Here is a 17479-nt window from a genome sequence, read left to right as displayed (position 1 = left end):
GTTTGGCGCTCTGCCCGGGACTCGGGCGGTTGCTGGGAACAGTCCCCTCACTCTTTGCTTTTAGTGCGTGCGCTTCGGGGCTTGCCGAGAGTTCGACTAACCTCAGTTGTCGTGCAGTTCGGCACTGGGGCTGTAGCATTGATAGTGTGTCGGCACGCAGTGCCTTCCTTCCCCCTACAGCGGGGCTGCGGCCGGCATGCTGGCAAGGGGACATGTGTGTGTCACTGTTTAGGCAATGCCGATCCTCTCGGGCCAGGACTCCTGACTGGGTGACGTGAGGGGCACACTTCCCACCTCTGTCACGGGTGGCGTGAAAGAGGGCACCGGGGTGTTGCCTGCTGCGCTCCTCTCCTCCCCCACCTGAAACTATGAAGGGCAGGCCAGTAGGCATGCGGGGTTATTGGCCCGTTTCGTCGCTACTGTAATGTTGGGCCTCAGGCCCACATTATGCTAATGATGGACACAGACGCCAGACGAGGCAGTGCAGTAACTAGCCACGAGCACGTGCACCCGGGCCCTTTTATTGACCAGGGCCACGTCACTCGTGACACCCGTGATGGATGCGTGTGGGTGTGTCAGTGTCCAGCCCTCAAGGGAGTGACTGGGAGTACAGCTTCCTGTGGAGCACTAGAACGTGTCCTGCAGGACACTACAAGGGTAACCTAGCACTTCCGGATGAACATCGATTTATGATTGGTAGAGATCATCAATGACGTACAGTGGTGCTACTGCCCTACCAAACTCTAAATCACCCCCTTAGTATCCAAACTTAACCCCAAAGAACCATTGTGCTTTTCTAATGATCAGAATCTCAGTGCGTTCAGCTTCCAGTCTTGCTGTAACCACTTACTGTAGGTTACCCGCTGACAGATATCCACCACATTCACACATCCGTCCCAAAATCTGAAGCCGCTAACTACTGCCCATTCCATCTAGAAACCCACATTTTGTCCTCCTTTGATATCTAGATGATACAAAACACATTATTCATTTAATAACATTATACACTTTGACACTGAAATGTGGTATCCCAGTAAAAAGTCAACAAATATAACTTCTTTCGTAAATATATTTTGTAAAATATACAGTAACTATTCCTCTGTACTGCTGTATCTATATATGGTCAGAATACCCTAGAGAAATTCAGAATTGTAAGTTGTTAAATTCGTGCCCTAGGTGTCTGGTCCAAACTACACTAAAACTGGCCACAGGTCACTTGCTTTATACCTTTCACCGACCGCCATTACACTGCCACACCTCCACAGCTCAATTAACTGCATGATTGAGTTTCATCTCCCAGTGCCACATTAATATCCCACTACTGCCATCCACTACCACCATGCCACCTACAACGTAACTACTGACCCAGCACCATGTGTAGCCACTCCTTCACTGCTGCTTGTTCCACCTTAGGCACCATAATACTACCCCAGAACTGCACTAGAGTGACCCAGAACTCTTAATGGCCTTACTCCCCCCCATTTCACTATTAAAAAGGCAGACTTATTGGTTTGTTAATGATTATTCTTTATAAAGGTGCAAAAATAATTGCGTTATGGGGCTTTCTTTTTTTAAATGGAGGAACATTCAATTTCGAGATGAGTCTTGCTTCTATTGTTTTGTTGAGCTGTTGAATACAGTGAAACAGCCTTAAACATATTCCTGAGGTGAAGCAACTGTTGTCTCCACAGGATGACTCATATCTACCCTTTGGACTTCTTTGCAGCTGAGGGTCCGTGATGTGGCTGTACCTGGCGACCATCATAGGTGTGTACTTTCTACTCCGCTGGTACCGGGAGAGGCAGATGGTACCAAACCTCACAGATAAGTATGTGTTCATCACTGGCTGCGACTCTGGCTTTGGAAACCTGCTGGCTAGGCAGCTGGACCGACATGGGCTGCGCGTGCTGGCAGCTTGCCTGACACAAAAAGGGGCAGAGGATCTAAAGGAGGCCGCTTCGCAGAGACTGCAGACAGTCGTCCTAGACATCAGCGACCATGCGGGGGTGGCCTTGGCAGCCCAGTGGGTGAAGCAGCAAGTTGGGGACAAGGGTAACTAAGCTTGCAGTCCTGATGTTTAAATTATTTATTTATGACTTTCTGATAGATGTATAAGTTGCTCACTGGAGGGATGTCACAGTCGGAGTCCAGGTTCCTAGAGTGATGTTACACTCTGAGACCATTCTCATGGATTACTGCCAGTCTCAGATTTGTGAAGTGATGCATAGCATGACATCTGACTACTGAAGTTATATTACATTCGGACATCAGGTTCCTGAGTCATGTCACAGTCTGAGATCAGGTTCCTGAGTCATGTCACAGTCTGAGATCAGGTTCCAGAGTCATGTCACAGTCTGAGATCAGGTTCCAGAGTCATGTCACAGTCTGAGATCAGGTTCCAGAGTCATGTCACAGTCTGAGATCAGGTTCCTGAGTCATGTCACAGTCTGAGATCAGGTTCCTGAGTCATGTCACAGTCTGAGATCAGGTTCCTGAGTCATGTCACAGTCTGAGATCAGGTTCCTGAGCCTTGTCACTGTCTGAGATCAGGTTCCTGAGTCATGTCACAGTCTGAGATCAGGTTCCTGAGTCATGTCACAGTCTGATGTTAGGTACTTGGAGTGATGTTAATGTCATGTCAAGTTCCTTGAGTACGTTCATGGTCTGGGATCATTTCTCTCTGCAGGACTCTGGGGCCTGGTGAATAATGCTGGCACTGGCGTTCCTGGGGCACCCAATGAGTGGTTGACAGTGGAGGACTTTACGCGGGTGCTGAACGTGAACCTGCTGGGGACCATTGACGTGACCCTGAGTCTGCTGCCCCTCGTGAGGAAGGCCCGGGGAAGGGTCGTGGTGGTGACCAGCTTCGTGGGCAGGATCACCTTCTGTGGAGGTGGATACTGCATTTCTAAATTTGGACTGGAAGCTTTTTCAGATAGTCTCAGGTTGGTGTGTTGAGGTGCTAAGTAGATTGTTCCTTATAGTTATGGGGGATGAAATAACAAAACTATGATTTTTTTTCCAGAGTTTTATATAGCGCAAACTTGACCCAAAGGTATCAGAGCGCTTTACATGAGCACCAGTTGCCTTACTTAAGGACACATTCATTTTTGTTGGGCACAGGGAGATTAAGTGATTTGCCCAGAATCACAGGATGTTGAGCGGCTTTGCCGAGACACGGACCCGGTTTCCCAGATTTATTTTCAAATTGACCTCCATAGCCTGTTAGGCCACATCCTCTCTCCATCATCTCTATGATTATATGGCCTAGGGGATAGCTCTGCTGTCTGAGGCGCCAAGCAGTGTACAGCATGTACATTGAGACTTATAACTGGCGCCCGTGGTATGAACGTGTAAGATCTTAATAAAACTGAGAAAGCCTGGCAGTCTGGGACTTGCGCTCAATAAATGTAACCTGGGATAGAGCTCTGAACTCTAAGGCCTACAATTGCAACATCTGTATAATTGATGGTGTAGATTTGTTGGTATCAAACAAGGGGAATAAAAGTGGACGGTTTTTAATGGGGTCCAATGTACTCGTCCTAAGCAGCAGCAAACAAAGAGTATTGTACAGAGTTCCCCAGTGGGAGCTAGTGGTTTAGCTCGGTCAATCTTCTCTCTCAATTGTTATGACGGGACAAGTGCATGGTGTAGACCCTTTTCAGAATATAAGGATACCTCACACAGGTTACCGACAGGACAACACCTGTTGTCCCAATCGGTGGCCGTCCAGCGTCATCATCGGTATCCTGCTCCTACGGCAGGCTGGCGGTGCAATGCCCGTCGGGCAGCATGGGGGGCTGCACTTTGGTGGAGATCCTTTATTCCGAGCCAACGGGTGTGTGTGTGTGAGGGGCCTAAGGAGTACAATAGTGAGCATGGGGGTGTGTGTGTCTAAAAAAAGTCAGTCGAGTCCATTGGGAAGTATTTTAATGATCAGGCTCGCTGCTTTATTAAAAATAAGGGGTATTAAGGAGTGATGAACAATGGGACCAGTCCTTATTCAACCCTTCATGTGAATATGGTCGACATGTTTCTTGCCATAAGGGCAATTCGTCAGGACCTTAGTGCTCATATGATTGCTGGGATCCTCTAAACTAAGAAGACCCCCATATACGACCTGAGTGGTATCGTACAGAAATGGTTCCAGGCGAGGGACCTCCTGGGAACCTTTGTGGTTGCTCCTGAAGGCCTCACAAGCTGTTCAGGTGGGGCCAGCAGCGAGTGAGGGGTTCCTCAAAAGTCGCTGAAGGCAGGCATCTCAGCACCTACCCATCCCACGGTGAACCGAAGTCAGGACAGCCAGCAGGGTAGAAAGGTGTAGATTTGTTATCAGAGCCTCTTAGATATGTGTAAGATGAAAGGTCCATTGTCCAAGGGTTCAGACTATAAGATGTGTGGTATCTATATTTCTGACGTGTAAGATAAATTCTATAGGGTAAGGTACACAACATAGCTTTGAATTGAAAGGTATCAGCCTGACTTCAAAATGTGATTTGTCGGCCTGGGATTCGAGAGCAGACCCCCTGGCAAAAATATTCATACCAGCCCCATGGGTCACATGAGGCGAGCTCAATGAGCAAGTTTGGATATTCATCTGGTGTAGGGACAGGAGAAAATGATGGTTGGGCTGTTAGAGACTCCCAAGATCAGTGCTTAGTTTGTGAAAGAATGAGTGTCGGAGCCCAAGCCTCTGTTCTGGTGGTACTAGTGAAAATCAGTGCTCCGAAAACCTAGGGTGATTTCACCTCCAGCCTCTTACATCTACTACCGACACTCCCTGCCCCTTTATCTCTCTCCTGCTGGTCCCTGCTTTCTCCATTTGTGAGGGTTCTTCCGTCTTTATTTTCCTCTGTCTTTCCCCTTTGTGTTTTTCCCACTCTCGCTCTTAGCCAATACCTGATGAAGAGAAATAGGTGCTGGTCCCCAAAAAAGAGGTCCAGTGGCCCCCACCTGCAACTACCAACTCAAATTAGGCACTGCTCAAGATCAAGTTTCTCCATAGCAGAAAGTCCTTTAGGCACCTATGAAGAAAGTCTTAATGCCTATTGCAACAAGCATTTGCAATGCAATAGGTCTCGCATTAATTAAGTTTGAGCTATTGGCATTTCTAAATATTGCAACACCAATTGCAATAAAAGTCTAGAAATTGTAGGCCAAAAAAATGTGTATTGATTTTTTTTAGCAATGGTGGCATGCTGCGCTTGCAATTAATATGCTTAAAAGTAAAGTGCGCCATACTGCGATTGCTACAATAGTTAATTGTGGATGCATTAACAATTAATGTGTGCACTGATGACTGGTGGTGTGTGTGCCTGTAGAAATTGTGCACTGGTGGTGTGTGTGCCTGGTGGAAGTGTGCACTGCTGGCTGGTGGTGTGTGCCTGGTGAAAGCGTGCACTGCACTGACGGCTGCTGGTGTGTGTGTGCCTGCTGAAAGCGTGCACTGACGGCTGCTGGTGTGTGTGTGCCTGGTGAAAGCGTGCACTGACGACTGGTGGTGTTTGTGCCAGTTGAAAGTGTGCACTGACATATGGTGGTGTGTGCCTGGTGGAAGCGTGCACTGCACTGACGGCTGGTGGTGTTTGTGCCCGGTGAAAGCGTGCACTGACGGCTGGTGGTGTTTGTGCCCATTGAAAGCGTGCACTGACGACTGATGGTGTCTGTGCCTGGTGAAAGTGTGCACTGATGGTGTGGTTGTGTGTTTGGTTGTGTGTGGTTGTGTGTGTGGTTGTGTGTGTGTGGTTGTGTGTGTGGTTGTGTGTGTGGTTGTGTGTGTGTAGATGTATGTGTGGTTGTGTGGGTGGTTGTGTGTGTGGTTGTATTGTGTGGTTGTGTGTGGTCAAGTGTGATCATGTGTGTGTGGTTGTGTGTGTGTGTCGTTGTGGTAGTGTGTGTGGTTGTGGTTGTGTGGTTGTAGTTGTGTGTGTGGTTGTGTGTGTGGTTGTGGCTGTGTGTGTGTGGTTGTGTGTGGTTGTGGTTGTGAAAGTAGAAGTGTCAGGGGCCAGAGTCATTTGCCTGTCTGTGCCATCTCATTTAGTGTGATGAATAACGCTTCTCCCGTACCACTCGCTGCCAGGACAGTTTCAGTGGAAACCAGAACGATCCAAGGCAGCGTTCAGTGAAGAATAGAACGATAAGCTGGTGAACCTTCCCGTCGCGTGAAGCTGCTGTTAACAAGCAAGGTCATTTAGCAGATGGGCGGCGTCACTGCCTTCCAACAGCGCATGCACATGGTGCGCCAGAGCCGAGTATAAAACGAGCACATAAGCTACTCGAGACAAAGTAATATATGTACACTTGGACGCTCCCAAAGTGTTGCAGGAAAGTGACACGCTTGCTCTCATTAGGATTACGAAACATGCCTGGGTTCCATTGCCCGTTAATACATCTGGAGAGCATTTATGCGCTTAAATAGGGTCGAAGGAACAGGCAGGGTACAAGAGGCCCACAGGCATGGACAAGGTGGGTAAGATTGCCATCTACAAAAAGTACTAATCCGTGACCTACATGATACACAATGCAGTAGACACATCGTAATAGGATATTTTATGATGAGTCAAACCTATGCCTAGACTGAACACAGATTTCTGAAGCAAGTGCATTAACCACCAGAGATATCTTACTGAAACTATAACCTGGGAGTTGCTGGGTACGGAGAGACCTGTGCAAAAACTGCTTAGGCAGTAAGATATTTTGAAATACAGATTGGTTGTGACCAATAAAGTAACCCAGAACAGATTACTATGACATTTGTGGTTATTTGCAATTCCTTTGAGTCGAAGTTTTTAAAAAGTAAATGTATATGTTGACTGTCAGATTTCACTCCTCATGGCTCAACTCCAACTGCGATTCTGTAGCCACCAATTTATGGGATCATAGTTCATTCTTTTCATATGCAGCACTGAGCACAATCGTATCACCACAGTCTGAAACCGATGTTCCCGTAGCACGATCCTGGCTTGGAGCTCCAACGATCTAGTTCTAGGTTCGCATATCTGATGTGTCTGCGCATCTGAGCAAGTTCCCGCTACAAGGCGATACCCAAAGGGAATGGGCAGATGGATGCCCCAAGTAAACCTGGCCACTACTCACAGCCTCAGAACTCAGGCTGCTGGTTCCACTCAGGACAGGCAGGCCAGTAGTTCAGGGAGGCATTCCTCTTGCACCAAAGAGAAACTAAAGACAGAATTATTTCTGAACACCCAAGGCTACCAACATTCCCAGGAGCTAACAGAATAGAAAAGAAGGTCCCATCTGAAACGAAGTCTTAAAGAACAGATTAACAAGACCGTATTTTAAACTCCCCCAGTTCCTCAAACATTTATTGGTCAAAGTGATCGTCTATTAATCTGACAAGTACAAGAATGCTGATGCTGCCGAGCTCTGTGGGCCTCTCCTGCCCTCGACCCATCCATCTGGCCGTCCTTGGCTGTTCAAGGAGGCTCCCAGATGAGCGGTGACCCGCCCGACCCTCTGGAAGCCGACTGATGTGGCGCAGGAGTGATGGGTGGCTGGGTGCCAGGTACCCCGGGGCTGCACTTTCACTCCCAGCTCAGAGCACAGTGCATTAGTGGGATTAAAACCCGGAGAAGGCCCGGCCAGAGAGGAAAAGAGTCAGAGACAGACCTCTGACGTTGGCTCATGCGTTCCAGAACAGAAGGAGGTTCCTGCCTCCTAGCGTCACTCCCCGTCTTTATTCTGACTTTGCCCCTAGGCCCTCCATATCTGCACTCACCATTTTCACCTACTGCTCGCGTTAAAAATACTGCAAACATGTTTTATACTCTGCACAATACAACAGGTTTGTGTTTCTTAGCATCGTAAGTAGCGGCTGTTACTATCACCAAACAAATGCCACTCTGTATTGAACTCGGAAAGATGAAATGATGAGTTGGTGGTGGTTTGACCCCCGTGACCTGCCGGTCACACTAGACTTCAACAGAGAATCCTTAAAATGAGGAGTAGCGAGACGCTCCGTAATTTTTCCGGATAAACAGAGTAGTTGAAAGTCAATCAAATGCAATCTTCTGTTCGTTTGTTGAGCACTTATGTCACAAGATGTTAAAACATCTATGTAGCGTGACCCCAATGTAAGCATGTTCGCAGATTCCAAAGCACATGTGCTACAATACCTTCAAGGGCTCATGTTGTAGGACTCCGCAAGGTGGATATCATGAGACTTCAATACGCCCACCTAGCAAATACTATGCCATCTTGTTTGTGATTGTGACGCCAGATGATGTGTGCCATACTAAATACTAAATAACCCTATCCGCAGAGCAGTGTACTACTTGACTTCTAAGTACTGATGTCACAAAGGCTCCAAGCACTTCTATACTACTTTATATAGTGCTTACAGCGTCTGTGCGGGGCCTGGAAAGGCCAAACAAGATATTGATCAATTCAAAAGGCAAAACTAAGGAGAACAACAAGCAGTGGCCGCGCGGTAGTAAAGCCGCGCTGCAGTGAAAGTGGCAGCAGGGGGGAGAGGGCATGGGCAAATTCCTTTTGGGAGCGTGCGACCATATGGCGCCACCATATGGTGCTGCGTGCTCCCCAAAAGAAAATCGCCAAAATGTGCACGCATTGCATTGCAAGCAATTCAACGCTTGCACATCTTTGCTGAAAAAGCTCTGCCGATGGCATTAGGTCCCCTCCTATGCAACGCATGCGCGTTGCGTAGGACGAGACCTAAACAACTGGATGCCCAGAAGCAAATACCTGTGCTGCATGGCAAAAACAGTGCTTCCTGTATTCCCACACCAAAGAACACTGTCCAAGGAGAGTCCTCTGCAGAGAGAAACAGTGCTTGCTTTAAATTGAGTGCCATGACATAACACCCATTGCTGTTGCCATGCCAGTTAATAATCCCTAAAACTGTTTGGGCTGATAATAATATGATGCTCAAAGTGTCAACCCATCAAAGGCGATGCTAGACTAATGCTGCTCAGAACTGTCATATTTCAGTAACCAAGGGAGCTCGGCTGTACGCCTGTTTTATTGATATCAAGTCTGCGTTCGACCGGGTGAGCAGAGGGCGCTTGTGGGGAAAGTTGGGGCTTACCGATTCAACTTTTAAAGGCAATAAACGATCTATACAAGAACACTTGGGCAAGAGTGAAATTAGGTAACGGAGGCAGTACTACCTCGAGTATTTCAACGCACCAAGGCCTTAAACAAGGCTGCGTGTTAGCACCTACCATTTTTAACCTTTTCCTTTCAGACATTATCAGTGTGCTGGAAACTGCTGAATGTCACCCACCATTATTGGCCAACAATCCAATATATTTTTTACAATACGCAGACAACATTCTAGTGTTAAGCAAAACACCAATTGGACTACAAAGAGCAATAAATAAACTAACATCCTATTTGAAACGGGAAAGACTGGAATTAAATAAAGCAAAAAACAAAAGTGGTCCGTCTAGTAGAACCAAAAAAGATCAAGTATAAATGGACGGCGAATGGGGCAACGGTGGAAGAACAAGGGTCATACAAGTACCTCGGAATAATAATATCACAAGGACTAAAACACAAGGAGCACAAAGCAGTAATACAAGCGAAAGCTCAATCATTAATTTTTGCTTACCGTTTATTAAAATGCAAACTGGACGGCCCTAATTACAATCACCTATTAAAAGTTATGGAAGCCCAAATCATGCTCACCCTATCCTACGGTCTAGTTACTTGGTGTGGCAAGGAGGCCGATCTATTAAATGACCTACAGATCAAAATCTACAAAGCTGTCTTCAACCTCCCAAAATCCGCCTCAGCATCGCAAGTCAGGCTTGAATTTGGACTGCAAAATCAGAAATTCCGGAGCATGAGCGGCTTCGTGAAGCTCTGTCACAAACTTCGCTCTGCAGACCCCGACACAATGGACTGGCTGAGCTGGGAAGAAATCAAAATACAGGCAGACAGCGAAATCCCGAGCACCTGGGGAAAGCATTTGAAAACCTGTCTGAAAGAGCTGGAGCTGGAAACAGTATGGAAAACCTGGACAGACAAAGCAGGTTTAAGTAGATCAGCCAACGTGGCAGCAAAAAGTAAATCCTTCTTGGAGGATAAAAATACACTTGTAAAACGTCGGCATGGATGGACTTTCATTAACTCCTTTACAGTATTAAAACCTCAAGCATATCTCTCATCTCACTTTAGCGGGTACTTAAAAAGAGCATTTACAGATTACCGGATGGGACTGCATGTTTCGGAAGATTTATTACCGTCCTGGAAACGCACTCAGACGGAGCAATGTCGTCTCTGCGGTTATAAAACCCAAACCCTAGCCCATTTTCTCTGTGTATGTCCAGCAGTCATGGCTCAGAGGCGACAATATTTGAAACCCATTTTAAATGAGCTGAACATCCGAACTTGCAGACACACAGTAACAAGTTTTCTGGGAGGTTCCTCCATAATTCTGGCATGCCGGGGAGGTAAATTCCTGGCAGAGGTGAGGAAATGCTTAGGTCAAGTCGAGCAGGGGGAATACAGAGGAGGTGGGCCACTAGGGCCAGCCTAAATCCAGGGTCTCTCATGAAAATTATAATTCGAACTGTAAAAACTGATTGAGACCCGCAGACGGCTGGAGCTGCCCCGGACGAAAGTTTTTAAATATTGTATTTATATCATTTCTTAGACGCTGAGCAGTAACATGACCAGGAAATTTTAATGGATTCTATATTGTTATTTTATCATGTGAAATTTGTAATAATTTTAATTAATTGTGCAATAAACCTCTTGACTTGACTGTCATATTTCACCCTTTCTTGCAGTTAGCTGTCTCATTCCTCTGTCATGCATCGGTTAGAGACGAATCCACTTCCCTGTTTTTTATACCCCACATCGAAGGATGGCCCTCAAACTTCCCAAGTATACAAAAACACCAAGATACTTTTGGCTGCTCCCTAAAAGAAGTAGACTAGAAATGAACCATTTGTAGAATCTGTAACATTTCTAAATGGATTAAGCCAACGTGTTCTGATACTATAGCTAGCTTGGTAGGCTTAGCAAGTCACATGAATCCTTGATACGTGATTGGCTAATGTCAATGAGCCTGGCAACGCTGGTAATTCTTCCTGAATCCTAAGAGCCTAGAAGAGACAAAGGTCTTCTTCCAAAGGCTTGCAAATTCCCCATAGGTGAGTGCAGTTAGTTCCTGCTAGGTTCCAGTACCTCGGAGATCTAGCAACACCACTGACACAAGCACTGGCTTAACCTGCCCCCAAATCTCGCTGGTTTTATCTGAAAAATGGTTTGAAAGTTAGCCTATTTGGTATTCTGCATGGTGGACCACATCCATTTCACTGAACGAATTGATGATCATATTTTAGTTGCATTTTCTAGGAATGTACTGATTTAGTGTGCTCCAAGGTGCATACTTCTGACCTGTGCTAGCTCCCTTGATTAACTGACGGTGTTTTCTCTTCTAGGCGGGAGTTGGTTCCTTTTGGTGTTAAGGTCTCCATCATAGAGCCCGGCTACTTCAAGACCCAGCTGAATGTGCTGGCCAATATGAAGAACCACCTCAGCAACATCTGGCGCAGCCTGTCGGCACAGGTGAAGGAGAGCTATGGACAGGAATACTTTGAAGGATGTAAGTCTCTTGTTTGTGGCAGCTGAAGTGGACTGTCAACAGAGGTGGTGGGAAGTCCAGCCTGTGTGCTTTCTGTATCAGTTCTTGCTGTCTCCAAGGACTTCATTGATGATCTTAGGGTTTGCATAAGCTTGTGAGTGAATGTAGAGCTTGATTATATTTATTGAGGTGCGTGCTTCTCCCATGCGCACCTGTGGCAGCATAGCCTAGCAGTGGCATTTTTTGGTCTGTCTCAGTTCCGGAGGGGTCGTGAACAACCATCCTTTTAGCTGCAAGCTAAAAGGAAGCTGCATGTGTTTCCTCTGTATGGTTTTTAATGGCTCTACCGATTGAAAGTGATGATCCTCTACTTTATCTTGGGTCTAACAGTAAACAATTCCGCCCTGCCAGTACAGTAATGTGAGTTAGGCTTGTGGATGTCACTGTGAAGCTTAGATTAGGACCAACTCTTGAGATTCCAAAAGGATGAAGATAGTTAGCACGCCATGGCTATCTTGAGCTATGGTTTGCAAAATCTTGGGTCTGTCTGTATATTAAACCACACTGAACCATTAAGGTGAACAATATGTTAGTGTTCACCATAGAGATGTGAGAAGTAATTAAAAGGCTGCACAATAACCCTAGAAACAGTTGAACATAAATCTTGAAATGATTTATGGAACAGCATGAGGTTAGAGGCACTCTACGTTTTACCACTAATGGCTAAGATTGAAAGCATGCCAGTATGCTCATAGCTGTGTGACAAACCGAGAGAGCAAATGTAATCAGTCTTTGCATTATAAAGATATTCTGTCCAGCCCATCCAGTTAGAAGTGGTTGAGGGTGTTAGGTGGCGCAAAGAGTGGCAAAATGATCAGATTGGTAACTGCTACCCGGCCCAGGATCTTTTAAAGATTACTTTAAAAATCAATTGAGGCCATCTCAGTTCCCCACCTGGTCAAATGCCTCATCAGCAAATATCATAAAGGGGAAGGAGAAGTTAAGGGTAAAGTAGGTCCCACTCGGCGCCCAATCATGTCAGCAAAAATCAAACCAGAATGGGATCTGTGTCCTGGGGGATCACTTTGGAAAAAAAATCTATGCGACCGTCAACAACTATTTTTGGTCAGTGGTATATTCTTTGCCACTAATGTACTGATAGTTGATAGCATCATCATTGGGTCTTCCTTCCTCCAACCAGGAGGTAATCTCTTTTGCTCAAAGAGATTTCTTTGTGGGCATCCACAACAGAGTAAATGATCTAAAATAACCTCTTGTCTAGCACTAGAATTAAAAAAAAAAGTTAGACAAGGATATGGCTAAAAGAAAAGTAGATGTGTTTAATGGAAGTGTAATGTATCCATCACATCTTTTAGTGAGGTCAAGGTCTACATGTTTCAGCCTTCCTGTGCCCCTAAAGGGCAGGCGTCTTTTGCCAGAACCATTCAAAATGTTGTAATTGGAGGATCCCTTACTGTCGGTTAGAACAGGTAGAACACTGTCCCCTGTGTTGTGTTAAGGTACGATTCAGCTATTTGATTCCGGTACAGGGCGAATGATCTCATATAGAATGGAAGAAAAAGAAGAATGGAGACAGACAATAATGCCATTAGATAACGCTTTCTCAAATGTATGCAAATTTATGTTAACACAGGTTCATATATTGGTGTGTTTTTATCACGATGAGTGCTAATCACATCATTTGGGATATTGCCAACATTTTTTGCACCATTAATGTAGTCAGCTATATCAAGCCGTCTCTTAAGTATATTTTGTTTATATTTCTACTTCTGTTTTTGTATTTGGTGAAATCTCTCTTGTCAGTTCCTAATGAGATAAGGTCTTGAGTGTTAAATTGTGTTTTCTTTCTATCGCCCCTGGTAGCCGTCTTTAAGAACTATCTAAGTTTTTGTTCTCGCTTGCACTTTGGAATGGACTCAAGTTGGGTGGTATTTTAATTTCTATGTTTTGGTATTTCATGTTAAAACACAGATATATCAATATTTTTTGGGGATAGCTTGATGCCTTTATTATTCATAATCATGCTTACCACTAGACATTAAATATTATTTTGTGGGAATCCAGTAGTAAGATCTCTGTTAGAGATCACTGTTTCTCCCCTAGATGTCAAATTGATATGTGTGCTAGTCCAATGAAACATTAATTCTTAATCTAAACATTTAAAAAAAAAAATATATATATATATATATATTATAAATATATATATATATTCACTGAAAAAACCATAGGTTATAGACCATATATAGTTAGGAATTAGCATTTACAAAACCTTGAAAATTCACTGAAAAAACCATAGGTTATAGACCATATATAGTTAGGAATTAGCATTTAAAAAACCTTATTTTACTCACACAAAACCATTGAAATTCCATATATAGTTAGTTGCACTAACTATATATCGCGCACCCGCAATCCACTGCTGATCATGTCACATATTACATCATTCATGACATGGTCAGTGACATCACTGATGACATCACTGATGACATCTCAAATGACATCACTGATGAGATCACTGATGACATCTCATTTGACATCAATGACCACATCACTGATGATATAATTCATGTGACAATACAATGCATCTCCTCACATTTTAATATAACCTCTGTTTCACCCAGTGTTAAATACAGAGTATAATTTTTGAAACCATTGACACACCAATACTAGTTACTACATACGTACTCACTGATTCCTACGTCTACACACACATTCACTCATTCACCCATACAATCATTCATACATACAATCACTCATCTTTACAACACTATCATATGCACTCATACACCTATACAGACACTCAGACTCTGCCACTCATCCATGGAGTTACTCACACACCTAGTCAGTCCTGTAAAGAATCAATCACACTTCCATTTTCTTGTCTATACAGTTAAACATAGAGCACCTTACATTTTCAAACATATACTAACACATACTTACTTTCTTATACAATCATTGATACAAGTACACATTGATCTGCACAGAGTCACACACCTCCCAGCCAGCCACACACACACTCAGTCTCCCATACAAATACTTGGACAATCAATCAATAACCCATATAGTTAATCATATAGCTACTGATCAACACATGCAGCAGTTTACAGAACAACAGACATAATGATGCACAAATTAAGACAGTTTAGTCACTAACCCATGCACTCAGTGAGACACATTTAATCACTCACTCATACATTCAGTCATGCACCTACTAAATCCTTCGTCCAGACACTTATACATCTACTCATTCTTCAATATGTAAAACATATTTAAACTTTACAGAAACACACAGTCACTGGATGATGTCATCAGTGATCTCATCCGTGATGTCATTTGAGATGTCATCAGTGATGTCATCAGTGATGTCACTGACCATGTCATGAATGATGTAATATGTGACATGATCAGCAGTGGATTGCGGGTGCGCGATATATAGTTAGTGCAACTAACTATATATGGAATTTCAATGGTTTTGTGTGAGTAAAATAAGGTTTTTTAAATGCTAATTCCTAACTATATATGGTCTATAACCTATGGTTTTTTCAGTGAATTTTCAAGGTTTTGTAAATGCTAATTCCTAACTATATATGGTCTATAACCTATGGTTTTTTCAGTGAATTTCAATGGTTTTTTAATAGCAAATATCATAAGCTGTCGAATGTCAAGTACGTGGTAAGTGAAAACATTTTCGTGTTTATGCACACTGATCTGCTTTGAATGGTGCCCCCCCCCCCTCATTTCTATTAGGAGTACTCTCTCTTTGCACATAGTGAAGGGTAGTTAACGCAGGCCTTTGCCCCCGTTGTAATACGTCGTGCCTGCTTCTCTCTCCATTTGATTGATTGTTATCCAAGTATTTACTGTTTTAGAATTGGTTCTCTTTGGTTCATTCTCTATTTACAAACAAACACAGAGTCGCAATACTCTGTTTAGTCTTCGCAGATAACGAAAAATCGTGTAAAAAAAAAAGAAAAGGAATCGAGCAAAATCAGTAGGCCACTAATGGGATCTCTTTTTGACCTCGCTAAAATAGAAACATTAGGAACAACCCCTCATGACAAATACAAAACTAGTGAGATGAACTGAACTCCACACAATGATGGCTGCAAAACAGCTTGGCTCCGCCACCCACCCCGCCCAAAATAACGATAAAGAGCGGCTGCCATGATTGGTTGCGGAATGGCCACGACGGAGCTACGAAATGGTGCTGCTCTCATGCTAACCCCAGCTTCAGTCTGAATATCCAGAAACACTGTAGACTACCAATTCGATCAGTTCCGGTAGCGCCCCAATGTAACCCGGTAGAGAAGAACTAGCCCTCCCCTCTTTGACTGATGGTTCTTGTTGCCTGTCCCTTCTGTTGTCATTTAACAGAACTATTTAGCCTGCTGAAAGGGGTTGTGTTCCAACCGCTGGTTGGTGGAGACATTTTGACTATATTCTGGACCTGCGTTGTCGCGTAATGCGTCATATGACGCGCCGCGTTAGCGCATCCGGAAGTCATCCGGGGTGCGCAGCGCGTAACGTAAGCATAACAAGTCATGTGACTTGTTAATAAAACTTTTCATTGGTTCATTTTACTTTTCTTATTCTAATGATGAAAGGCTTGGTCATATGACATAAAAATTACGCTTTTTATTACTGTCGAACATTATTTTTTCTTAAATATATGTTATAATGTTCCAGGCTAATGTACTTTCCCGGAAAATTTACAACTGTCCTGCAAGTAAAATATATTCTTTTTTCGAGAAAAAGAGCGTTTCTTCGTCCCATGACGGAGCCGTTGAGCAAAAGAGGGTCGACCTGCTGTCTTAGTCGCCGATACGCCTGAATATGAGATTCTTATCGATCACTTTATGTTGCAGGAGTAGAAAACACAACAGCCCTTGACCATTTATCTTTACTGCGTTCCTTCGAATTATACCTTTTACCCTTCATGTAATTGGTCTGCTTTATTTCACTTGCCTTTTACTGATTCTAAAACAGTGACTATTATTAAAAACTTTACCAATGTATATACTACTACCATGTTTTCTTTTAAAAACCTTTATTGTGAAAATTTCATTATACAAATACGAGCCTATAACCACGTGGGCCGGCCACGGAGCAAACTGTAATCGTATATGATGAGTAGACATTTACACTGTAGAGGAACGTAACGGGCGGGCCATTAGGTTGCAAGAACTAAGGTGTCTAACAGTTACGGAATCGGTGGACGTACATTTTATAATTAAAATACGACAGGGCCAGTTACAATAAAATTATCTAGATATACATTTGCGGGCAAGTACCATGGGTGACGTTAATTCGGACTTTCAATAGTACAGTAATCAATAACACATCAGAACTTAATATCAATAGGGATGTCGAAATATTCAATCAATTCTCGTCCCCGCCCGCCATGTGCTTCAAAACTGCATACGTATCTCGTGATTTCAAGGTTCTGCAACCAGTACACAACAAGGAGTTACGAGTCCCATTTATTCCGGCGCCATTTTGGGCGAGGACGGGCAGGTCCAGGATATAGTCAAAATGTCTCTACCAACCATCGACTATGATGATGTTCATATGCTGTATTTATTAGAGTAACACTCATCTGTCCACATGAAATTAATTTGCCACAATCTAAACATGTCATTTTAATCTTTCCAAAGTTCTTCTAAATATTTGGGACCGTTTCCCTTGCCTCTGATGCTGTCAGTGCCACTTCTTTGATGAATGTACTAGCAGGTCAGGGGTTCTCCTCCAAATCTCTCTTTTATGCAGCACTATAATTAATTGGTGCCACCTCTCCATATGACGATGCATGGTATAGTTACCATAACTATATTTTTTTTCGGTTCCTCTGGAGAGTTCATCGTGGCAGATGAAGCGTGTAACGTA

General features: G+C 44.0%; 1 protein-coding gene across 5 annotated transcripts in view; it reads left to right on the top strand.

Annotated features, from left to right (window-relative positions):
* The window catches only part of LOC144830147 (retinol dehydrogenase 16-like), a 282329-nt gene that overhangs the window by 105399 nt on the left and 159451 nt on the right, over nt 1-17479 (top strand). For 4 of the 5 annotated variants that reach the window (XM_078688890.1, XM_078688889.1, XM_078688886.1 and 1 more), the window contains 3 exons: nt 1727-2052; nt 2687-2945; nt 11433-11596. In XM_078688890.1, the coding sequence (XP_078545016.1) occupies nt 1740-2052; nt 2687-2945; nt 11433-11596 (736 nt within the window). In that variant the 5' untranslated portion in view covers nt 1727-1739. Of the gene's footprint in view, nt 1-1691; nt 2053-2686; nt 2946-11432; nt 11597-17479 lie in introns of all 5 variants that reach the window. The other variant, XM_078688887.1, reaches the window with a different exon arrangement.

Source organism: Lissotriton helveticus, chromosome 1_1 (assembly GCF_964261635.1).
Source record: "Lissotriton helveticus chromosome 1_1, aLisHel1.1, whole genome shotgun sequence".
Lineage (NCBI taxonomy): Eukaryota > Metazoa > Chordata > Amphibia > Caudata > Salamandridae > Lissotriton > Lissotriton helveticus.
This window is presented reverse-complemented; position numbering and strand designations above follow the sequence as displayed.